This window comes from Salvelinus alpinus, chromosome 17 (genome assembly GCF_045679555.1).
Source record: "Salvelinus alpinus chromosome 17, SLU_Salpinus.1, whole genome shotgun sequence".
NCBI lineage: Eukaryota > Metazoa > Chordata > Actinopteri > Salmoniformes > Salmonidae > Salvelinus > Salvelinus alpinus.
The window spans coordinates 10,654,694-10,681,025 of record NC_092102.1 but is presented as its reverse complement, the minus strand read 5'-3'; the positions used below and the strand labels follow the sequence as shown (position 1 = coordinate 10,681,025).

Below are 26,332 nucleotides of genomic sequence, written 5' to 3'. Positions count from 1 at the left end.
ACAAAACCTGCTCTTTCCATGACATCGATTGACCTGGTTAATCAAGGTGTTGGATTCTAACTTTAAATATATACTTATTCATGTTACTATACTATAACTACTTTACATGTATAATGTAATTGTTAAATCTCATGGATCTTATGGAGGACAAAAGGGCAACAGTCTGGTTTCAGTCGCTGATAAGGTTGGATAGCCGTGGATTAGGGAGGAGTGAGCAATGTGGGCCGAGGTCAGGTCAGATGAAGTGACAAGGAACAGTTCTATTACACACACACACCACGTAAGTTCCTGCCTAGCAACAGAGATGTATTGGCTGCCTATATGTGCAAGGAGGAGACTAATAGGAGGGTATAAATACTTGTGCTGGTGAAACCATATCTTTGTCTTTTCAGCTGTTTGACCCAGTGGGTGAATAAACCTGGTTTGAGCTTTGACTAGTTGTCAGTTTTTCACTCGGTCTGAACCAAACAGTTGGCATTGTCAGCAGGATTTTCCACGATTAACAGTCAAACTGGAGAGCCCAAATCAGTGGAGCAGGAGCGGGCACAAAAACAACAAGGTAGGCACAGTTCCTACACTCATTCTGACATCTTGGGGAGGTGAGTCATAGGATACAAATCTTAAAGCTTGAATTTATTCAGAAGTCCCATTGTGTTACGACCGGTCGTGGATAAAGGGTAAGTCGTCCCGGACAAGGTGGTCCCTGGGAAGGGTAAGTCGTCCCGGACAAGGTGGTCCCTGTGGAGGGTAAGTCGTCCCGGACAAGGTGGTCCCTGTGGAGGGTAAGTCGTCCCGGACAAGGTGGTCCCTGTGGAGGGTAAGTCGTCCCGGACAAGGTGGTCCCTGTGGAGGGTAAGTCGTCCCGGACAAGGTGGACCCTGTGGAGGGTAAGTCGTCCCGGACAAGGTGGTCCCTGTGGAGGGTAAGTCGTCCCGGACAAGGTGGACCCTGTGGAGGGTAAGTCGTCCCGGACAAGGTGGTCCCTGTGGAGGGTAAATTCCGAACAGGGTGGTCCCTGTAGGTTGTAGAGAAGTAGTCCATGGAGAAAGTCAACAGGAGGGAACGTGGATGGTGATAAAAGGTTTCCTATAAGTTCTGGAGGAGAGCCACATTCATGGTTAGAAAAGCAAAACGATAACAATAAGGAGTGAGGTTGGTTTATGCAGATTGTGGAAATAGGGAGACAACTGTGAATAATTTTGGTTGTGTGTGTTGACCACAGTGATATTTGAGGCATAACACTGGTGTAAGACATTAGGTCATCCGTATTCACCAGTAGTAAATTAGCAGACGCTTCAGTATTGGTTCAAATACAAGGTATCAGGTGACGTGACTAATTAATTAGGCACAAATACCATAACTCCTCCCCGGGGAAGTGGGTATTACTATCTTCGAAAATAGTTATTAGAGAGGGTGTGTATTAGAGCCGTGAATGAGGAAATCCAAACACCATAAACAACGTCAAGGGAGGCGCAGAAATAGCCACCATTGAAATGGCATCCGTGGTTTCTGACACTCCCGAAAAGGGGGAATATAAGAGGAAAACTATAGTAAAGCCATGGATGCACTAAAAGAAGTGCACAATCAAACTAGCAATTCGGCTCAAGTAATGGTTAAATTGAGCAAAGTGGATCAAATTGGTCAGCACTTCCATGCTGAAGAAAAATTCCAATCTAATAATGAATTCAGAGATGCTGTTGTGAGTTGGCACAATGACAAAGGAAAAATCAAAAGCGCAATAGACCAGCGTTTTGATGGCAGGTATGAAACCGGTTATCAAAACGGCTATTGCGGGGGTAGTGGATCAACATTTTCGCTGGGATGAAATAGTACAGCCGGCCTTAAGAGTGGAATCTAATTCTGCTCACTTCGCAACCGTGCGTGTGGTTAATACAGCCACAGTGAAAGTCACTAACAGTGGTTTCAATGACCAAGGTAAGACAAAGAAACAAGGAAGAAAGGCCAGTGAATCAGTCCCAAGGCGCTAGGCGTCAGAGCCCTGTTTTAGGTGAGTGTAGGGCAGCAGGGGAAGAGAGAGACATATACGTCATATACAGGAGTAAATTGTTAGACTCGGTGGTGAGAGGAATGTCGCCATGTCTAAGGGTAGTACAAGCTACATAAACGTTGGGATGGATTAAAACAAATGATAAATGAATGGAGGGAGGACAGTGGACTCCTGGTGAACAGAATTGCTTATGTTTTGTTTGGAATTAAAACCTGTGTGTTGCTGATTAAGATGTAGCATATTGAATACCAATGAAATGTGGGCCGAGGTCAGGTCAGAGGGAGAGAGAGAGAGAGAGAGAGAGAGAGATAGATATGGAGACCGAGACGAGAGCCAGATACAGAGAGAAAGACAGAGATTGAAAGGGAAAGAGAAACACAGTAAGATGGCAAACAAACTTGTTATGAGAGAGGATGAGGATACAGGTAGAGAGAGATAAAGACAGTGTGTGGTGGAGTGGGGAGTGTGGGGACGGGAGAGGCATTGTAACATCTAAATATCTCCTGGGATCTAGAGACATCACTGGGACACCTTAACTACAGGTGACAGACACATCCTGTATGGATAGGGGGTTGAATACGAGTCACTGCTTCAAACGCAGCCAAATAGATTAACATTCCATTTGATGGAGCACCACCCCACCCGCTCAGTGGAGAATGGTAAGTCTGCCATTGGTGGAGCCCATTGTATGAGTGATGGGCACAAGGAGACAGAGCTTCCACTCTCCCTGGGGACCTAGCGAGGATCCGTGTGTGTGCGAGAGATTTTTATAGGCAGACAAAAAAAATACACTATAGTGCAGCAAAGCATGTACAATATTTGAACGAATCTGCTGCCAGACTGGGAATGAAAGGAAACTTTGTAATTTTCAAGATGGCAGAAACTGGAGAAAGGTTGGCCATGGTGACCGGCTCCGTCCTTAGTGGATTTGTCGACCCAGTGATCATTAACATATCAGTGGTTATACATGGAATTTGTATTTTATTGAATCAGATCTACCTAAGATCCCCTTCACTGCATCAAGCATCCTTGACGTCATCTCCCTAACGTCACATCCAGATAAACATATTCTTCCTCATAAAAAAAACTAAAACCGAACAGTCATCAGAATAATATAAACTAATACAATGTTATATCATTTCAGTTTATGTGACAAAACAAGCAATGTAGTGTAGAGAATCACTGTACAATCTAAAACGCTGTGAAATATATTTTCAATAACCAAATATTGTATTTTCAGCTGGTGTACAAAACCAAAAGTAAACAAAATGTAAACTTCAGAACGGGAAGCATAGAAGCAGCACACATAGAACAGATCTACCTCTTCTTAGACTTTTGGTACGTTCTAGATTTCTGGTACAAACTCCAGGCGGAAACCAAGAAAGATCAAACTAGATTTATTACGCCCAACTGGATGCTTCAACTGAGAACATAAAGATAGTCTTATAACTTCAATACAGTACATGAGGTAACATCACAGTGGGATGACCCAGGCTGGGCCAGAAGGTGGTCTGGCTCGGTCTTCCCTTCTTGAGATACAATTCAGCTATCTGCATCCTGTTATCCTCACTCCACTCCCCAGCTATGACGTTGAAAGTCATCTCCTCACTTCCCACAGAAACTAGACGGCAAGTAACTCAACCTCGAACGCATCATAACCCAGACAGGTGGTTTCTATTCATTTCTGCAAAACATTCTAACTCCTGACAGATTACTAATTTCCAACCCTTATGAAAATCATTCTTACCCTCAGACAGGCCCTTTTTGTATTTTCCCTATGCCTAAATACAATACTCAAAGATTATTGAACCTAACCATTACCTGAACCCGTACCAAAAAATGTACTACTGATACGCTAATTATATAAGAAAAGGTGCTCTGGTCATAACACTCCAACACTGTCACGTCTACTCCCGCTCCTCCCCTCCAGCGTTTGACGTTGCCGGTTTACTAACCACCGGTCCTGGGAACCATCATTACGCACACCTGGCTTTCATCATTACGAACACCTGGACTCCATTACCTCCTCTTTATCTGGCACTCCCTTAGGTTCCTTACCCAGGCAGAATTGTTACTGTTGCTCATGTCTAGATGCTACTCCTACGTTGTATTGTTATATTAAACTTACCACCTGCATCTCGACTCCCAGTGTCTACGTTACAGAATACTGCCACAAAAATAGAAGCAGCAGGAAATCAGAACATCTCCCAGACGGTCGACGAGCAGGGACACCTACTTCGTCAACACCCCGACCACCTGGCACAACTAGGGATGGCTATGGAAGAGGTTCTTCGCAGTGTTCAACGTCTCGAACATACCCGAGAGTAGAGGTCGACCGATTATGATTTTTCAACGCCGATACCGATTGGAGGACCAAAAAAAGCCGATACCGATTAATCGGACGATTGTTTTTTTGTTTTTTGTAATAATGACAATTGCAACAATACTGAATGAACACTTAACTTAATATTATACATCAATTTAGCCTCAAATAAATAATGAAACATGTTCAATTTGGTTTAAATAATGCAAAAACAAAGTGTTGGAGAAGAAAGTAAAGGTGCAATATGTGCCATGTAAGAAAGCTAACGTTTAAGTTCCTTGCTCAGAACATGAAAACATATGAAAGCTGGTGGTTCCTTTTAACATGAGTCTTCAATATTCCCAGGTAAGAAGTTTTAGGTTGTAGTTATTATAGGACTATTTCTCTCTATACGATTTGTATTTCATATACCTTTGACTATTGGATGTTCTTATAGGCACTTTAGTATTGCCAGTGTAACAGTATAGCTTCCGTCCCTCTCCTCTCTCCTACCTGGGCTCGAACCAGGAACACGTCGCCACCCTCGAAGCAGCGTTACCCATCGCTCCACAAAAGCCGCGGCCCTTGCAGAGCAAGGGGAACAACTACTCCAAGTCTCAGAGCGAGTGACGTTTGAAACGCTATTAGCGCGCACCCCGCTAACTAGCTAGCTATTTCACATCGGTTACACCAGCCTAATCTCGGGAGTTGATAGGCTTGAAGTCATAAACAGCGCAATGCTTGAAGCATTGCGAAGAGCTGCTGGTGCCTACCATCGCTGTTTGAATGAATGCTTACGAGCCTGCTGGTGCCTACCATCGCTCAGTCAGACTGTTCTATCATATCATAGACTTAGTTATAACATAATAACACACAGAAATACGAGCCTTTGGTCATTAATATGGTCGAATCCGGAAACTATCATCTCAAAAACAAAGTGTTTATTCTTTCAGTGAAATACGGAACCGTTCCGTATTTTATCTAACGGGTGGCATCCATAAGTCTAAATATTCCTGTTACATTGCACAACCTTCAATGTTATGTCATAATTCTGGCAAATTAGTTTGCAACGAGCCAGGCGGCCCAAACTGTTGCATATACCCTGAATTTGTGTGCAATGAACGCAAGAGAAGTGACACAATTTCACCTAGTTAATATTGCCTGCTGACCTGGATTTATTTTAGCTAAATATGCAGGTTTAAAAATATACACTGCTCAAAAAAATAAAGGGAACACTTAAACAACACAATGTAACTCCAAGTCAATCACACTTCTGTGAAATCAAACTGTCCACTTAGGAAGCAACACTGATTGACAATAAATTTCACATGCTGTTGTGCAAATGGAATAGACAAAAGGTGGAAATTATAGGCAATTAGCAAGACACCCCCAATAAAGGAGTGGTTCTGCAGGTGGTGACCACAGACCACTTCTCAGTTCCTATGCTCCCTGGCTGATGTTATGGTCAGTTTTGAATGCTTTTGAATGCACACCATGACTGACCCCACCGCCAAACCGGTCATGCTGGAGGATGTTGCAGGCAGCAGAACGTTCTCCACGGCGTCTCCAGACTCTGTCACATGTGCTCAGTGTGAACCTGCTTTCATCTGTGAAGAGCACAGGGCGCCAGTGGCGAATTTGCCAATCTTGGTGTTCTCTGGCAAATGCCAAACGTCGTACTTGAGCTTGTGTCCTCAAAAGTGACTACATCTCAGCAATTGATAACTATTTTTTACCAGAAAGGTGAGATCTTAACTTTTCTTGGAGTATGCAGCATTATCAGTTATTGTTTATGGCCCTCATGATAAATAATAATTTGGGGGATTACGTAATTACATTTGATGACTTTTAGTGACATTTAACTGGTTTAAAACAGTTAGCGTTTAATGGCTGTGATAGGAGAAAACTGAGGATGGATCAACAACATTGTAGTTTCTCCATGCTGTTTGCAATAAGGTACTAAAGTAAAACAGCAAAAAAATGTGGCAAAGAAATGCACTTTATGTCCTGAATACAAAGCGTTATGTTTTGGGCAAAACCAACAATATATCACTGAGTACCACTCTTCATATTTTCAAGCATGGTGTTGGCTGCATCATGTTATGGGTATGCTTGCCATCGGCAAGGACATTCGTTTTTTAGGATAAAATTAAACGAAATAGATCTAAGCACCAGTAAAATCCTAGAGGAAAACCTGCTTTAAAAACAGACACTGGGAGACAATATCCTAAAACACAAGGCCAAATATACACTGGAGTTTCTTACCAAGACAACATTGAATGTTCGAGTGGCCTAGTTACAGTTGTCTTAAATCAGCTTGAAAATCTATGGTAAGACTTGAATGATGGTCTAGCAATGATCAACGACAAACTTGACAGAGCTTGAAGAATATTGTACAATTCAGGTGTGCAAAGCTCTTAGAGACTTATCAAGAAAGACTCACAGCTGTAATTGCTGTCAAATGTGGTTCTAACATGTTTTGACTCAGGGCTGTGAATACTTACATTGATATTTCATTATCAATAAATGTGCAAAAATGTCTAGAAACATGTTTTCACTTTGTCATTATGGGGTATTGTGTGTAGATGGATGGAATAATAATTAGATTTTAGAATAATCTAGAATTCAGGCTGTAACAACAAATGTGGAACAAGTCAAAGGGTATGAATACTTTGAAGGCACTGTATGTAACTGGCTACAGATGTGTCTGTGTTGCGGCAACAGAGTAAACAAAGAATGAGCAAAACATCCATATAGCAGGGACCCACACATTTTTTGCCAGAATCTATGCACCCCATTTTTATCACCACAAATTCTGTTGACCCCACCACCCCAAATCTAACGACAACCTTAAATAAAAAAAGTAAATTTTGATTTTCACATCAACAAATAATCTTCAATTCATTCAACCAATACATACATTTACTCAATCATTTATTTTTTATTATCTTTCTCAATAAATGTTTGTATATTGTCCCATAAAATAATCTGTACTCTTCATTTTTGGTCCCCCCCCCAAAATATAATAAATGTATTGTTTTATTTGGAGACCCCCACTGCAATCCCCGACCCTGACTTTGAATACCACTGATATAAAGTATTCCATACAAAATATGTATTTTAGTAAAAGGGGATATGCATCTTTAATTATTTGCGACGGACAAAGCACTCCGCATGTCTTTGTTGTTAACAGTTGGAAAAGAAAGCACTGATTACAGAAATTATTGCAGTTAATATGCAGCCATTGCCAATGACCAACTGGAGTTATGAGGTCATTTGCTAAATGAAGTGCTGCAAGCGGCATTTGAGACGCGACTTTCTCATCAATATCGCTGTTAATTTGGGTGCACAGCACGTGTGTGTGTGTGTGTGTGTGTGTGTGTGTGTGTGTGTGTGTGTGTGTGTGTGTGTGTGTGTCTAGAGGGAGTGTTCGGATCAAAATCAAGTGAGAGACACGTAACAGAGGGAAATGAGAATGTAGGGGAAATAACTGATCACTTGGCTAGATTTATTTTTTGTTCTGAGCTGCTAATGTTCTAAACAAAGGGAAGGAACACTAGAGTCAAGGTGAATTAACAGTTGTCTTCGGGACAACATTACACTGCCCGTTCAGGCAGCCACAATGCAGATTCCAGATGCCTGAGCCTACTGTATGTATGTTCTACTGCAGTAGAACTTCACTGCCGCCTAGCTGTCATGCCATGCAATAGGATTTCACGTGGAATTTTATAAAATGTTCGTATCGTTTTAACGGAAAAAAACAAAAATAATTGCAGTTTAAACGTTAAGAAAAACTGTCCATTTGTCACATGCCTAATTGAAACACACTCACGCACACAAAAATGTAGTTCCATGACCCCAAAATCACTGATGCAGGAATCCCCACTATTATAAGCCCAACCGATGAATGAAGTCAGAAAAAAAATCCATGACACTTGCTCATATGATATCTTTGAGTGTGACACGCGGCATCTGTTGAAAGGCCATCACAGAGCAGATTCTTTCACCGTCACGAGGGGCGCTAATTCATAGTCAATTAGCTGGCTATAAGGGAAGGACCACAGAGGCAGGCACAGGTCATAGCAGACATAGTATAACATTACATCTAGATTTACAAAAATGGATACCATTATCAAGTCAGCCTATAGGTAACTTGTGTTACATTTTCAAGTCAAACTAAAAGTACACATTTTATGCTTATTCTTTTCAGCCTCAGTAGGGTTCCCTGTCCGCTGTTAATAATAATGGTATAAGAAACTTATCAACCAATGAGAAGAGGGGAAATCCCTGTAGTTCGGCTGGCAGCAGAATACTGAATACGGGTTCTGGTGAATAGGGCCTAGGGGCAGTGTGGGGTGGAAGGACACATGGATGTGAAAGGGCTGCTAGGGCAAAGTAGAGGGCATAGGAAAGTAGAGCCAGGGACAGTAGAACCTAAAAGGAGGATATGTTATCTAGGAAGAACACCAGGGGCAAATAAGAAATAAGGCATGCTTGCGTGTGAGCTAGGAGTTCAGTTCATAAAATGCCACCTAATGACAACTGAATAGCAAAAACACAAAAAAGTTGTATTGCATGTAGTCTAAGACTCACTGAAACGTTTCAGATTTCTCGGTTTTATTCTAACGTAATAAAACACTGATCATATTGTAACTGTTTTGACTTGGGGTTATTGTTAGGGGTGCCAGGTAGGTTATGCCTACCAGAGAACATATTTATTTTTCGTTTGAGAGGGAATGAGTCTCGTCCGGTCCGTCAACTCTACACCGATACAAAAGATTCATGTAAAAGTCAGTATGGAAGTACACTTCTCATAAACCCTTAAAACATATATTTTTTTTTTTTAAATCAAAACCACTGTTCTTTTGTGTTTGTTGCATTATCACAATAATCACACAGGTAGCCTAGTGGTTAGAGCTTTGGGCCAGTAACCGAAAGGTTGCTGGATCAAATCCCAAAGCTGACAAGCTAAAAATCCTGTCATTCTGCCCCTGAACAAGGCAGTTAACCCACTGATCCCCACCCGTCATTGTAAATAAGAATTTGTTCTTAACCGACTTGCATAGTTAAATACATTTTTGGGCCTAAAAAGTGTCCAGCCCGGTAAATTAGTGCAGTGACCTTAGTCACGCAATGTTTGTCTGTTCATAATGTATAGCGTAAACCCAGTCTCAATCATACAATCAAAATATGAAACTTTACCACACAACCATAAAGAGTATCAAATCTCAGTAGTCTTCAACTACTGTACAACTGACCACAAATCAACACGGTATAAATCCCACTAAAACAAATTAAAAACTGTAGGCAAAAAAGTTGTAGTCAGTCGGTCAGTCAGACTATCCAATCCGCCAACAGATCCAGCGGAGACCAAATGCGGTGTGTAGTCCAAAAGGAAGAAATTGGTGGATCCGATCCGGTTCAAACTTGAGACCAGACTCTGTTTCTCAAACTAGACATTAATGTACTTGTCCTCTTGCTCAGTTGTGCACCAGGGCCTCCCACTCCTCTTTCTATTCTGGTTGGAAACAGTTTGCGGTGTTCTGTGAAGGGAGTAGTACACAGTGTTGTAGGAGATCTTCAGTTGCTTGGCAATTTCTTGCAAGGAATAGCCTTCATTTCTCAGAAGAAAGGACTTTGTTTCTAGCCATTTTGAGCCTGTAATCAAACCCACAAATGCTTCAGATACTCAACTAGTCTAAGGCCAGTTTTATTGCTTCTTTAAATCAGGACAACAGTTTTCAGTTGTGCTAACAATCGCAAAATGGTTTTCTAATGATCAATTATCCTTTTAAAATTATAAACTTGGATTAGCTAACAATGTGCCATTGGAACACAGGAGTGATAGTTGCTGATGGGCCTCTGTACGCCTTTGTAGATATTCCAATAAAAACAAACTACCGTTTCTAGCTACAATAGTTAATTACAACATTAATGTCTACACTGTATTTCTGATCAATTTGATGTTATTTTAATGGACAAAATGTGCTTTTATTTAAAAAACAAGGACAAGGACATTTCTAAGTGACCACAAACTTTTGAACAGTAGTGTATGTATGTTTTTATTATTAATATACATATATATTTTTAAGTACATATTAGATCTGGGAATTTCCAGGTCCCTCACGATATGATATCATGACAGCTAGGTGCCGATACAATATGTTTTGCGATTGTATATGCATTTGATACTCCGAATCTCAATAAAAATCTGTGTTTCAAAAATATTTCTCACCATATGTCAGTGGCAGAGGGAAAGGAGAGCCATGAGAAAACAAGATTAGATCAGTCATAGAAATAGAAGTGCTGAAAACAAATTGTCTCCCTGTTTAAAAAGAAGAAGATGCAGACCAAGCTAGGAAGGAAAAATACTGGAGTTTTGGTGCAGGTACAGCCAACTAGCACAAAAATAATATTGTGATTTTGTCAAAAATAATATCCTGATTTGTAACGGTCTTTTTCCTCCCCCCCTTTCACAGGTACATATGCAGGTACGCATGTAGAAACACGTCATCATAGCTCATAGTAACATGAAACTAAACATGTTTATTACGGCTTATAAAGCCACAGCAGAGTACCTCTTTCCAAACGAGCTGTTGTGATCCCAAATGGCACCCTACTCCCTTAGTGCACTACTTTTCAAAAGCTTTAACATTGTTAAGAGAATAGGGGACCATTTGGGACACACATCCCATGTCCTGCTCCCTCATACCATGTGGACGTGTTATGACCTTGACTAGTTATCTTATTACACTCAGTGTATCCTGTGGCTAAAGCGCTTCGGTTCAAAATGGGAGAGGAGTTAGCATTGGTTTCCAGCCTCTCCTGCCTGCGTATCCACATTATCATACTAAGCAAACGCGTGCTTGGGCTGGGTAGTAAACTCCCCGATACCCATCTTCTCTAGCTGAGCTGGCCCACTAATCTGTAGACTGCACACGTATGCCAACCCGAGTGGGAGTCTCTCTTACTCACTGTGCGTGAGTGAGTGTGTGTGACTGTGCAACTGTGTGTGCGTGCATGCTTTTTTTGTGTGTGTGTGCAGCACAAGCTCTTTTAGTTGTACATTAACAGTATATTCTCCAAATCAAAGAACCCAGAGACTGCTTGGGCTTCATGTCGGTCTCCCACTGTGTGCAGCTGACAGTAATCACCTTGACTGTAATGAATTTGCTCACGTTCCCTTTGATGCAGATCACCGTTTCAACCACAGCATCTCTGCACTGGGCCAGGTACATCTGGGAGTAAATGTTTACAGCTTGAGGCTGAGAAGTGGACCTATTAGTTCATGTGCCAGATTATACTATATATTTCATCACCTGGTCGTCTGGAGTCAACAAAAAGTACATGCACAATACAGTGTGCCTGTATTCCCAGGATGTTTAGTAAGTTAGTTCCTTAAAGGGATAGTCCAATGTTAATCACACCTTTCATGAGGTCACAAAAAACTGCAGACGTCAATCCCAAACAAACTGATTCTTAAGTGAACCATCCCTTTAATGCACCCTCGCACTTCTATTCCTCCGTTTCCACCCCTTACCTTCCAGCCGCTGCCTGCCTCCCAGTAGTAGGGGAAGTTGTGACAGATCCATTGGTAGATCTCGCTGAGGGTCATCCTCTTGTGTGGCGAGCCGTTAATGGCAAAGGTGATGAGGCTGGCGTAGCTGTAGGGTGGCTTGCCGTCCCGGTGCTGGGCCGCCTCCTCCTGGTCCAGTGTTGTGCCAGGGTCCAGCGGGGTGCTCTTCTTGCCCGGCCCGTGGCCATGATGCCCGTGGGGGTGGTGGTGGCCTGAGTCGGACTTCTGGATGGCTGCCCGCATGGTGAGCTGGGGAAGCCAGTCCATGGAAGTCAGGCTGCTCCCTAGTTCAGTGGTCATGGTGGTGAAGGGATGTGGGAGTTGGGAGGGGAGGGACTCAGGGGCAGGGGGATGCTCTCCTTTGGCTCACTGGATTGCTGTTGCACGGCGGTCCCGGCTGAATTCTGGAAGAAAAGGAGGATGTTTGCTAAACAACTGCTCATTTTGATAACATATCTGTTATGCAGTTTGTTCTGTTTTTTAATCATAGCCAAAAAAACAACAGTATTGGGTGGATAAAGGAGAACACTAGAATAAACATACAGATACAGTGGGGAGAACAAGTATTTGATACACTGCCGATTTTGCAGGTTTTCCTACTTACAAAGCATGTAGAGGTCTGTAATTTTTATCATAGGTACACTTCAACTGTGAGAGACGGAATTTAAAACAAAAATCCAGAAAATCACATTGTATGATTTTTAAGTAATTAATTCGCATTTTATTGCATGACATAAGTATTTGATCACCTACCAACCAGTAAGAATTCCGGCTCTCACAGACCTGTTAGTTTTTCTTTAAGAAGCCCTCCTGTTCTCCACTCATTACCTGTATTAACTGCACCTGTTTGAACTCGTTACCTGTATAAAAGACACCTGTCCACCCACTCAATCAAACAGACTCCAACCTCTCCGCAATGGCCAAGACCAGAGAGCTGTGTAAGGACATCAGGGCTAAAATTGTAGACCTGCACAAGGCTGGGATGGGCTACAGGACAATAGGCAAGCAGCTTGGTGAGAAGGCAACAACTGTCGGCGCAATTATTAGAAAATGGAAGAAGTTCAAGATGACGGTCAATCACCCTCGGTCTGGGGCTCCATGCAAGATCTCACCTCGTGGGGCATCAATGATCACGAGGAAGGTGAGGGATCAGCCCAGAACTACACGGCAGGACCTGGTCAATGACCTGAAGAGAGCTGGGACCACAGTCTCAAAGAAAACCATTAGTAACACACTACGCCGTCATGGATTAAAATCCTGCAGTGCACGCAAGGTCCCCCTGCTCAAGCCAGCGCATGTCCAGGCCCGTCTGAAGTTTGCCAATGACCATCTGGATGATCCAGAGGAGGAATTGGAGAAGGTCATGTGGTCTGATGAGACAAAAATAGAGCTTTTTGGTCTAAACTCCACTCGCCGTGTTTGGAGGAAGAAGAAGGATTAGTACAACCCCAAGAACACCATCCTAAGTGTGAAGCTTGGAGGTGGAAACATCATTCTTTGGGGATGCTTTTCTGCAAAGGGGACAGGATGACTGCACCGTATTGAGGGGAGGATGGATGGGGCCATGCATCGCGAGATCTTGGCCAACAACCTCCTTCCCTCAGTAAGAGCATTGAAGATAGGTCGTGGCTTGGTCTTCCAGCATGACAACGACCCGAAACACACAGCCAGGGCAACTAAGGAGTGGCTCCGTAAGAAGCATCTCAAGGTCCTGGAGTGGCCTAGCCAGTCTCCAGACCTGAACCCAATAGAAAATCTTTGGAGGGAGCTGAAAGTCCGTATTGCCCAGCGACAGCCCCGAAACCTGAAGGATCTGGAGAAGGTCTGTATGGAGGAGTGGGCCAAAATCCCTGCTGCAGTGTGTGCAAACCTGGTCAAGAACTACAGGAAACGTATGATCTCTGTAATTGCAAACAAAGGTTTCTGTACCAAATATTAAGTTCTGCTTTTCTGATGTATCAAATACTTATGTCATGCAATAAAATGCGAATTAATTACTTAAAAATCATACAATGTGATTTTCTGGATTTTTGTTTTAAATTCCGTCTCTCACAGTTGAAGTGTACCTATGATAAAAATTACAGACCTCTACATGCTTTGTAAGTAGGAAAACCTGCAAAATCGGCAGTGTATCAAATACTTGTTCTCCCCACTGTATATGGCTTGAAGCTGACTGGGCTACAGATGAATAGATGTGTCAGGATATAGTTCATTATGTTATTCTTTTCATGGAATGGTCCAGATTTCAGCACAGCAAATACTGTGTCTGGCATAGCTTCCTTCTATTTAAAGACGCACTATGCTAAATCGCCCTGCCATTTCCTGGTTGATACAATTCTAATAGTTCGCCTAATTTCCGTTTGTGACAATACAAGCAAGTATACTGTAGAGCAGTGGTTCCCAAACTTTGTACCCCTTCAAACATTCAACCTCCAGCTGCGTACCCCCTCTAGCAACAGGGGAAGCGCACTCTCAAATATTGTTTTTTGCCATCATTGCAAGCCTTCAAAACACACACACAATACATTTATTAGACATAAGAATGAGTGAGTTCACAACCTGGCTCGTGGGAGGTGACAAAGAGCTCTTATAGCACCAGGGCACAAGTATAATAATCAATAATTTTGCTCTTTATTTAGCCATCTTACATATTAAACCTTATTTGTCCAATAAATTGTGAAACACTTAGTACAGGTTAATGAGAAGGGTGTGCTGGATAGGATGCACATAACTCTGCAATGTTGTACTGGAGAGTCTCAGTCTTAAATAATTTTCCACACAGTCTGTGCCTGTAATTAGATTTCATGCTAGTGACGGACGAGAATTTACTCTCACATCGGTACGTGGTTGCAAATGGCATCAGTGTCTTAACATGATTTTCCAATGCAGGATTACAATCCAGAAATCTGTCAGTAGCTTCTGATTAAATTACATTTTCACAGAACTGCTTGACGCAATTTTGAAGAAGCTCTCCAATTCAGATATCGGAAATGTGGACTGGAGGCAGGGCATGAAAGGGATAACGAATCCAGTTGTTGGTGTCAACAGTTTCGGGAAAGTACCCGCGTGATTGCGCACCCAACTCACTCAGGTGCTTCGCTATATATCACATTTGACATTGTCCGTAAGCTTGAGTTCATTTGCACACAAAAAACCATGCAATGATGGAAAGACCTGTGTGTTGTCCTTGTTAATGCAGACAGAGAAGAGCTCCAACTTCGTAATCAGAGTCCCTGTAATCCTAGATTCAGATCATTCAGGCGAGGAAAAAACATCACCCAGATAGGCCAACTTTAGGCTTGTTTCTCAATTTAAAAAAAAAATGTGTCAATACTTTGCCCCTTGATAAGCAGCGCACTTCTGTATGTTGTAAAAGCGTTACATGGTCCCTGCCTATATCATTGCATAATACAGAAAATACAAAGTTCAAGGGCCTTGCTTTAAAGTTAACCATTTTCACTGTAGTGTCCAAAACATCTTCCAAGCTGTCAGGCATTGCTTTGACAGCAAGAGCTTCTCAGTGGATGCTGCAGTGTACCCAAGTAGCGTCAGGAGCAACTGCTTGCACGCGCTTTACCACTCCACTATGTCTCCTTGTCATTGTATCTGTACGGATGGCACAAAAGCCAACACATCTTGACCACCAAAGTACATTTGAGGTCACAAAGCTGTCCAGTACTTAAACAAATATCCTCTCCTGTTGTCCTGGTTTCCAGTGGTTTGCAGAAGAGGATGTCTTCCTTTATTGACCCCTATAAACGTAACGGACATATACCAGGAGCTGTGCCAGGCCCGCCACGTCTGTTGACTCATCCAGCTGTAACGCATAGAATTCACTGGCTTGTATGCAAAGCAGTAATTGTTTCAAAACATCTCCTGCCATGTCACTGATGCATCATGAAACGGGGTTGTTTGATGAAGGCATTGTTTGTATAGTTTTTTTGGCCTTTCCCCCCAGCATTGTCCCAACCATATCCGCGGCAGCAGGAAGAATTGTCCTCCACAATAGTATGAGGCTTGCCTGTCCTAGCCACTCGGTAGCTCACCATATAAGACGCTTCCAGACCTTTCTTATTAATGGTATCTGTTGCTCTTATAAATGTCTTACTACTCGAAAGTCATCTTAATTCTTGCTCAAAAAACTCCTGTGGCTTATTTTTCAAATTGGCATGTTTTGTTTCTAAATGTCTGCGCAAGAGTGAAGGTTTCATTGAGTTGTGAGAGAGTACTTTTGTACATATAACACGCTGTGGTTGAGGAAAGGCACTACTCCCAATATAAGTGAACCCCAAATCAATGAGGTTCTCATCATCTTTGCGCCTCTTCGATGGTCCAACATCCCTGTCTGTTGTTCGGTGCTTTCCCAGGTAAGGGGGCAGCAGCTCTTCGGCTGCATCAGATTCACAACTGTCAGTGTCCATGCTAGTTGGGATAACAACAAATGTAGAATTACTGATGCTAGCATTGGATATGCTCATGGAAGCAGAACAACTTGTGTGTCGTCAACAGGTGCAGGTGTAGTACTGCTGGTAGTAGCAGTACTACCAGTAGAGCTGGTATGTGTCTCTATGGACTTTGGCTTTACTTTTTTTTTTAATCATTAATCAATTTTCGAGCAAACGGAATGAGCAGCAGCTACATTTGGCTACATACGGACCGTTCGTGGAATTCTCGCGAGAGTAACGGTTAATGTGATTGGATGTTTTTGGCAGTGAAATGAGGCTAGTCAGGCGAGAAAGAAACCTCACCCAAATATATAGCCCCATTGAAAAATCTAAATGGAGTGTTTGAAAATGTGAAGACATTTTTTTGCCTTACACCCAGCGGCATTGTGCGTACCCCAGTTTGGTAATACCTGGTGTAGAGAAGCATTGTACCATCTAAAACACTGAAATGTATTTTCAGCTGTTTGAAGCTGGTGTAGAAAACTGAAAGTATACGAAACTTAACGTGAAGCATAGAAATAGCACAGATCTACCTTTCTTCTTAGACTTGCTTTCAATTAGAATGACAGATCTATAAGTTACAATTATATGTATATTTGGTTGGGTTGCTCAAAAAGTTACATATTGCAGCTTTAACAAATATATTTTATATAGCCTAGCAACTGTTTCCTCTAAGTCTAAACTTCACTCAAACCTATACAATTGACCATAAAAAACAAAGATGGCAGCAAACATTAACATATTTACATAAAATTCTTACTCTTTTCGTTTCTTTCCATCTCTCCTCTGGCTCACGCATCTGTGGAATGTACTGTACCCAAAGGTAGTGTAGTCCTAAGGTGCATGTTCATTCAGGATCCAATGCTGTAAAACAGAAAGCAAGAAGGTGAGTTTGTTGTCAGCCAGGACTTGACACTCAGAGATCCATAAATACATGGCTTCGCAATATCACAAAGCCACCCACCACAACAGCAAAACTATTCCTCAGAGTTCTGTCTATCCAGCTTCCCTCTGTCATTCTCCATCCAACAAAGTAGAAATGGCAACTCGATCTGGAGTGACTAAAAGCTTGGGAATTGTTTTCACAACTGCCTGCCAAAATGAGAGAACAGCTCGGGAGGAATTCCAATTCTTCAGCGGAACCCGGAAGGACAGAATAGGTTTGAATATTTTCCCGGTATTTTAAAAATGTTCCATCCCGAGAATAAATTACTTTTCTCCCGGGTAACCCCGTATTTCCTGACAAAACCGGAAATGTCTGCATTTGATAAGAGCTTTGATCAGCATGAAAATTAAAACCTGATGCTACCGGAGCCTGATGAGCCATTTATTAAATACATCTTATGATTGAGCCATTTATTAAATACATCTTATGATTAATGATTGTGCCCTTATCCAATACATATATGATGGGCTACTGCCCATTACGCACGACAGAAAAACATGAAAAGCCCATTGATGTTGATGGCTATATGGTATCTTGGGCAAATAAATTAAACTAGCTCCATTAAACTAGCTCCAGTTTAATTCCTGTTCATCTTTTTAAGAGTAGCCTATTGAATTATATGGACTGGAATTACACACATCATTCAAACCATGATAAAGCAGAAGAGAAATTGTGATTCTGGTGCAGCAGATGCGGCCTACAAAGTCACAAGTATAGGCTAGTGATTTGGATTTTAAAATATAATAGGGCCTAATTGTATAATTAGTAGGCTGACATTTTTCCACTAATCTTATTAGCCTATCCTTCCTCGCTTTCAACAATTAAATAAATACGTTACGTTGTCCCTAATGACATCCTTGAATAACATAGGACTGGAATTATATGCAAAAGGATTTATTTTCTTCACAAAGATTGATTGAATGGTTATGGCCTGAATAAATAACTGCTACAGCCTACCCCCAAGAGCTTGCGTCCCTCTTCAAGTAGTCCATTGGTGTAGGAAATGCAACAAAGAAATGTCCAGCAAGCTATTCTAGTCAAGCTTTTACTGCATGGGACCCCAAGAGCTAAGGAGCATTTAAGGAGGCCAGCGGAGCACAGGTGCTTGCTTACTGCGCGAGAGACAGAGGATAAGTTGAGCTTATTATGCATAACCCAAAATGAGCAAAAAACAAGGCTTGAATGTATTACCTGAAAAAGGTAGGCTAGGACATCTACTGTTGAAGTCAGAAGTTTACATACACCTTAGCCAAATACATTTCAACTCAGTTTTTCACAATTCCTGAAATTTTATCCTAGTAAAAATTCCCTGTCTTAAGTCAGTTAGGCTCACCACTTTATTTTAAGAATATGAAATGTCAGAATAATAGTAGAGAATGATTTATTTCAGCTTTTTTTTTTTTCATCACATTCCCAGTGGGTCAGACATTTACATACACTCAACTAGTATTTGGTAGCATTGCCTTTAAAATTGTTTAACTTGGGTCAAACATTTCAGGTAGCCTTCCAAAAGCTTCCCACAATAAGTTGGGTGAATTTTGGCCCATTCCTCATGACACAGCTGGTGTAACTGAGTCAGGTTTGTAGGCCTCCTTGCTCGCAAAGACTTTCAGTTCTGCCCACACATTTTATATAGGATTGAGGTCAGGGCTTTGTGATGGCCAATCCAATAGCTTGAGTTTGTTGTCCTTAAGCCATTTTGCCACAGCTTCGGAAGTATGCTTGGGGTCATTGTCCATTCGGAAGACCAAGCTTTAACTTCCTGACTGATGTCTTGAGTTGTTGCTTCAATATATCCACATAAATGTCCTACCTCATGATGCCATCTGTTTTATGAAGTGCACCAGTCTCTCCTGCAGCAAAGCACCCCAACAACATGATGCTGCGACCCCCGTGCTTCACGGTTGGGATGGTATTCTTCGGCTTGCAAGCCTCCCCCTTTTTCCTCCAAACATAACGATAGTCATTATGGCCAAACAGTTCTATTTCATCAGACCAGAGGACATTTCTCTAAAAAGTACGATCTTTGTCCCCATGTGCAGTTGCAAAACGTAGTCTGGCTTTCTGGTTATGTCGATATAGGACTCGTTTTACTGTGGATAAAGATACTTTTGTACCCGTTTCCTCAAGCATCTTCACAAGGTCCTTTGCTGTTGTTCTGGGATTGATTTGCACTTTTCGCATCAAAGTACGTTCCTCTCTAGGAGACAGAACGTGTCTCCTTCCTGAGCAGCATGACAGCTGCATTGTCCCATGGTGTTTATACTTGCATACTATTGTTTGTACAGATGAACGTGATACCTTCAGGCATTTGGAAATTGCTCCGAAGGATGAACCAGACTTGTGGAGGTCTACCATTTTTTTTCCTGAGGTCTTGGCTGATTTCTTTAGATTTTCCCCATGATGTCAAGCAAAGAGGCACTGAGTTTGAAGGTAGGCCTTGAAAAACATCCACAGGTACACCTCCAATTGACTCAAATTATGTCAATTAGCCTATCATTTTCTGGAATTTTCCAAGCTGTTTGAAGGTAAAGTCAACTTAGTGTATGTAAACTTCTGACCCACTGGAATTGTGATACAGTGAATTATAAGTGAAATAATCTGTCTGAACAATTGTTGGAAAAATTACTTGTGTCATGCACAAAGTAGATGTCCTAACCGACTTGCCAAAACTATAGTTTGTTAACAAGAAATGTGTGGAGTGGTTCAAAAACATGTTAATGACTCCAACCCAAGTGTATGTAATCTTCCGACTTCAACTGTATATACAGTTTCAATCTAGAACAAGATGATCTATTTTGGATGCAATTTGAATGGAGTTGAGAGAGCGAGAGAGAGAAAGACTGCGAGAGAGTGCTTGCGCGTGCACTGATTTAAAGCAACAATACTTGTGTGACAGGCTGTTTTTAAACACTGCAGCTGCAATGTTTTTTAAAAAACAAGGTGACCCCCGAAAGCCAGATAGAGATTAGACACACATTCGTTCTTTATATTACTGTAGCATAGGTTATGCTGCAGCAAATGAGGCCTACCTATCACAATTTTTTTTTTTGCCATGAGTTAATAGGTCTACATGTGTTGTGAACTGCGCTGCATACTAAGATGGGCTGTCTGTCCCCCCCTGAGTGTTGATTCATCATGCAGAGGCCGTAGAGAAGCCAGATTAAGACATTGCATATAATTTAGCGGTTCCATTTCATGACATGCTGTTCATATAAATCATTTATGATGATTTACTGGTTTCTCGCAGTCATTTATCCCGAGAAAAGGGAGTGGTTTGATTGGTAAATCCCGGTAAACGGGTTCCCGCCATTCGATCCTAGCTCAGAACCCTCGCTGTTTTCTGTCAACGTGCCTCACTCTGCTGTCAAGTCAAGGCCCGCCTCTCCATTTTGGACTTGAACACAGCACAGCTTCTGCTACAAAACAACCAGAGTGCTTCAGAAGAGAACGCTCTACTGTTAATTTGTTAACTGAAAATAGGAGTTTCAGGAAGGTTTTGACAAAATTATTTGAGTAAGACTTAGAAATATTGAGGGACTGTTTTCAATCATACCTCCATCAACAGTGTAAAGATTTTTTTTTAAATGTTAATTCTATTAGAGATTAATAGAGAATACCTGTGAATCATTATAGTGATTAGGGTTGAGCAGAATCCAGATTTTCATACAGTTTCTGTTCCATACCGGGGTATACGGTATTACCAGAAGTGCACACAAGGGGCGCTATTTGTAAACACCAAACAATTTAGGCAACATGGGTCTTCATCCAGGATGGGAATGATGGTCTCTGCTTTAACCAAGAAGATTAATCTTGCCATCTATCCACATAGCTGTCAAGTTAGCAAACCAAATGCATAGCTGGAGCCCTCAGCTGGATATCATTGATTTGGAACAGCTTCGATAGTTAACTTAAGCATGGTGGGGGGGGCCCAACCCCCCAGAAATAATAAATAAAACTAAAGATATATATACTGAGTATACAAAACATTAAGAACACCTGCTCTTTCCAATACTTTTGAATCTAATCAAGATATATATATATATATATATATATAATGGAAAATAAAATTCAAATATAATATTTTACACTTTTTCTTCCACTTTGGCATTGAAGTATTGTGTGTAGATCGTTGACAAAAAAGACAACTAAATCCATTTTAATCCCATTTAAGACAACAAAATCTTGAAAACTTTCTGAAGGCACTGTATACACTGAGTGTACGAAACATTAGGAACACCTGCTCTTTCCATGACAGACTGACCAGGTGAAAGCTATGATCTCTTTTTGAAGTCACCTGTTAAATTCACTTCAAATCAGTGTAGATGAAGGGGAGGAGACAGGTTAGTCTTTTTAAGCCTTGAGATAAGAGACATGGATTGTGTATGTGCGCCATTCAGAGGGTGAATGGAAAGACAAAATATTTAAGTGCCTTTGAACGTGGTATGGTAGTAGGTGCCAGGCGCACTGGTTTAGGTGTGTCAAGAACTGCAACGCTGCTGGGTTTTTCACACTCAACAGTTTCCCGTGTGCATCAAGAACGGTCCACCACCCAAAAGACATCGAGACAACTGTGGGAAGCATTGGAGTCAACATGGGCTAGCATCCCTGTGGAACACTTTTGACCCATGCCCCGACGCTGTTCTGAGGTCAAAAGGGGGTGCAACTCAAAATTTGGAAGGTGTTCCTAATGCTTTGTCCACTCAGTGTATATAACATTCACTGTCAGAACACAAGCAAGGCTAAATGATGCTGTACACAATTAAGATCCTAAAATCGCAGTTTATATATAAATAAAATCTCAAATATTTATTTCAGCGTATAGGATCATTTCAGTGTGGACCAACGTCCTGCTTGAACCCTGTAAAGACAATTTCCTGACTAAACCTGGTCAGGAGTAGAGCCAAGTCTCCAAAGGAAACCTGCACATCTTTGAGTAATTAAAACAACCTTCAAATGTCCTTCAACAGAACACACCAGCCCACGCAATCACACACACTATCGTCTCCTGAAACTTCAACCAGCCGATCTACCAGGAATACAAAACTCTCGGTCTCTGCGGATCCCCCTGGAGAGCAACATACAAGAGGAGAAAACAGAGATAATACTCCGCCCGCAAACCAGTTTATTTTTCAGTTGAAAAAACCCCAAATGTTTAACACATATTCATCTAGTCAAACATGCATGGCAAAAGAAAGAGGAAAATGCCAGGTGAGCTTTTGCACAACTTATTTTTTCCCTCATTAAGAGTAGGCTTTAGCTGCAAATCAAGCTGCCACAAGCCCCGATCTGCTGTGCTGCTGCGGTTGTTGTTGCAGTTGAGAGCGTGGGCTTGAATGTTGTGGCGGCATAGCGTTAAGAGTAGTGGAGGTGCTAGGATGAGTAATAAGTTACAACAGAGAGGGGTCATAGCACTGCTGCTGGGGAAAGGGGGGTGAGCACCCAAAGACGGTGATTACCCAGTCAACCAGTTCCACAGTGACTGGCCTAACCCATATATCTGGGAGCGCTCCCCTATTGTATCTGAAGCAAGTGTGCCATTACAAATCATGCTAATTTGTTTTCTTTCAAGTCTGCAGAGGCAAGCCTTACTGTGCTTTGCTGCGTAAAACAGTGAAATAGGCTAGCTATTGAGAAGCACTGAGGTCCTTACCACAGGTTTGATTGGTACACAGGGTTCAGAGCATGTCTGTGATTTGTGGTTACGTGTGAAAACCATCAGAGGTATTTAGCTTCTGTAACCACGGCTCAGCCATGATGAAGCAAGCTCCAAAATCAAATCTCTGAACGCAACCACACCTTGAACCACAGCCATCCATAGAATAATTGCCTGTCAAGCGTGTGACTTGACACAGGAATTACAGACAAAAGTGCAAGACTAGTAGAAACCCTGCGACCTTGGATAGAAAGGGCTTGTGCCAAGTCAGCAAATGCATTCATTAAGGGTGGTAAATTAAAGCGTGATGAGAAAGCAGTTGGTGCTGTTAGCACAACACGTCACCGAGGGCACACTGCCTGCCCTCCAGGACATCTACAGCACTCTGTCACAAGGATCTCAGCCACCCGAGCCACAGCCTGATCACCCCGCTACAATCCAGAAGGGAAGGTCAGTACAGGTGCATCAAAGCTGGGACCGAGAGACTGAAAAACAGCTTCTACCTCAAGGCCATCAGTATGTTAAATAGTCACCACTAGCCAGCCTCTACCCAGTACCCTGCCCTGAACATTAGTCACTGTCACTAGCCACCTACCACCCAGTTACTCTACCATGCACCTTAGAGGCTGCTGCCCTACATAGTCAGGGAACACTGGTCACATACACTATTCTTCAGATATACTACATATTATATATTGTCTATACATTCAATTATATACAAACAGTGCATTCGGAAAGTTCAGACCCTTGACTTTTTCCACATTGTTACGTTACAGCCTTATTCTAAAATTGATTAAATCGTTTCCCCCCCCCCTTCATCAATCTAAACACAATATCAATTACAAAGCAAAAACAGGTTAAGAAATTTTGGCTAATTCATTAAAAAATAATAATTGAAATATCACATAAGTATTCAGACCCTTTCCTCAGTACTTTGTTGAAGCACCTTTGGCAGTGATTACAGACCAGTCTTCTTGGGTATAATGCTACAAGCTTGGCACACCTGTATTTGGGGAGTTTTTCCCCATTCTTCACCTGCAGATCCACTAAAGCTCTGTAAGGTTGGATGGGGAGCATCGCTGCACAGCTATTTTCAGGTCTCTCCAGAGATTGGGTTCAAGTCCGGGCTCTGGCTGGGCCACTCAAGGACATTGAGACTTGTCCCGAAGTCACTCCTGCTTTGTCTTGGTCGTTTGATTAGGGTTGTTGTTCTGTTGGAAGCTGAACCTTTCCCCAGTCTGAGGTCCAGAGCGCTCTGGAGCAGGTTTTCAAAAAGGATCTCTGTACGTCGCTCCGTTCATCTTTCTCTCGATCATGACTGACACCACCAAGCTTCACTGTAGGAATAGGTGCCAAGTTTTGTCCAGACGTGACGCTTGCCACTCAGGCCAAAGAGTTCAATCTTGATTTCATCAGACTAGAGAATCTTGTTTCACATGGTCAGAGTCCTTTAGGTGCCTTTTGGCAAACAGCAGGCTGTCATGTGCCTTTTACTGAAGAGTGGCTTCCATCTGGCCACTCTACTAAAAGGCCTGATTGGTGGAGTGCTGCAGAGATGGTTGTCCTAGTGGAAGGTTCTCCCATATTCACAGAGGAACTCGGGAGCTCTGTCACAGTGACCAACAGGTTCTTGGTCACCTCCCTGACCAAGACCCTTCTCCCCCGATTGCTCAGGATGGCCGGGCGGACAACTCTTCCTAGTCTTGGTTGTTACAAACTTCTTCCATTTAAGAATGATGGAGGCCACTGTGTTCTTGGGGACCTTCAATGCTGTAGAAATTAGTGATGCACCGATATGACATTTTTGGCCGATACCGATATTTTCCTTGCCCCCCCCCCCAAAAAACGATACCGATAACTGATATTTAGAATTTTAGCGGCCTTTTAAGCATTCTAGTACAGTTAAATAGTTAACACGCACACATGGACGCAGTGGTCTAAGGCACTGCATCTCAGTGCAAGAGGCGCCACTACAGTCCCTGGTTAGAATCCAGGCTGTATCACACATCCGGCCGTGATTGGTAGTCCCATAGGGCGGCGCACAATTGGCCCAGCAACGTCCGGGGTAGGCCATCATTGTAAATAAGATTTTGTTCTTAACTGACTTGCCTAGTTAAATAAAAGGTTACACACACACACACCACACTGACCAAAAAGTTATTTTGTTGTCATTTACGTATGTCCCCACTACCAGTAAAACATAATCAAAACCTATTAATTTCACTTACTTGCTGTGCTGTTTTGTTGTTCAGTTGTTTATTCTCAACCAGGATTTCTATGGAACGCCATTTGGGTCTTTGCGTGTCAAAAAATATACAATTTGAAGTGTCAAGCTTGTTGACCAATCAGCAGCTGAATACGACTGCACGTCACATAATTTAATGCGTTCATAATTTGTTTTCCTTAGTTATTACACAATCACTCGTATTTCATATGTCACAACGATTCATAGATACATATGCTAATGATGCTGGTAAAGTTGTCTCGCGCACTTAGTGCTGGTCATAAAAAAAAAGCTAGCTAGCTCATGGATGCAAACAATGTTCTTCCCCAAAAACGAGAATCTGTTTCAGTAGCTATAGTTAGTTAGCTAACTATATAGCTAGGTGTCATCATCTAAAATAAACCTAATTTATAAGACAGTTCTTATTTGATTAATGGTGGTCGGACCCATCTATGTAAAGCTAGCCACCATAAAGATTAGCCACAATAGTAGACTTTGCAGTTAGCCTTCAAAATAAAAGGCATAATTCTACAATTTGTATTCATTTGCATGACTGCCAATGACATACTTTTACTTTGAAGGATAACCGCGAAGTCCACTATTGTACCTAATCCTTATTGTGGCTAGCTTCACAACACATAACCCGGTCCAGTCGAGCCTCACTAACCAGATGACTGCTTATAACGTTAGCTTTGGGTAACAAGGTTAAGTAGCTGGCTAGCTATTTATTTTCATGAACTGAAGTTCAATTTCAATAGGCGAACAAATTGCAACCTAGCTAATACGTACAAGGATTCCTAAATAACTTGCTACTGCAGTTTCTACTGGTCATCATTGTTTTCAGGCTGGTTGTATTGGTGATAGCTACCCCAGAAGTTGCTACCCCAGAAGTTGCAGTCGAACAAATTATGCTTTATTAGCATTTATTCTTACTCTTTCAAATTACTGTTTGATCCACACAGCAGACATTGTGTGCTCAGTTAGGAATGCTGTGGCATTACGTCATGTTATATACAGTTGAAGTCGGAAGTTTACATACACCTTAGCCAAATACATTTAAACTCCATTTCTCACAATTCCTGACATTTAATCCTAGTAAAAACTCGCTGTCTTAGGTCAGTTAGGATCACCACTTTATTTTAAGAAAGTGAAATGTCAGAATAATAGTAGAGTCA

The 26,332-nt window shown here is 41.9% G+C and overlaps 1 protein-coding gene across 3 annotated transcripts in view; it reads right to left on the bottom strand.

Moving 5' to 3' along the window:
- Nucleotides 1–26,332, bottom strand: part of LOC139542104 (forkhead box protein J3-like) — a 91,530-nt gene that overhangs the window by 43,075 nt on the left and 22,123 nt on the right. For 2 of the 3 annotated variants that reach the window (XM_071347138.1, XM_071347140.1), the window contains exons 2-3: nucleotides 17,092–17,195; nucleotides 11,851–12,290 (exon numbers count right to left, since the gene is read on the bottom strand). In XM_071347138.1, coding sequence (XP_071203239.1) covers nucleotides 11,851–12,186 — 336 coding nt within the window. In that variant the 5' untranslated portion in view covers nucleotides 12,187–12,290; nucleotides 17,092–17,195. Of the gene's footprint in view, nucleotides 1–11,850; nucleotides 12,291–17,091; nucleotides 17,196–17,295; nucleotides 17,418–26,332 lie in introns of those variants that run through there. The other variant, XM_071347139.1, reaches the window with a different exon arrangement.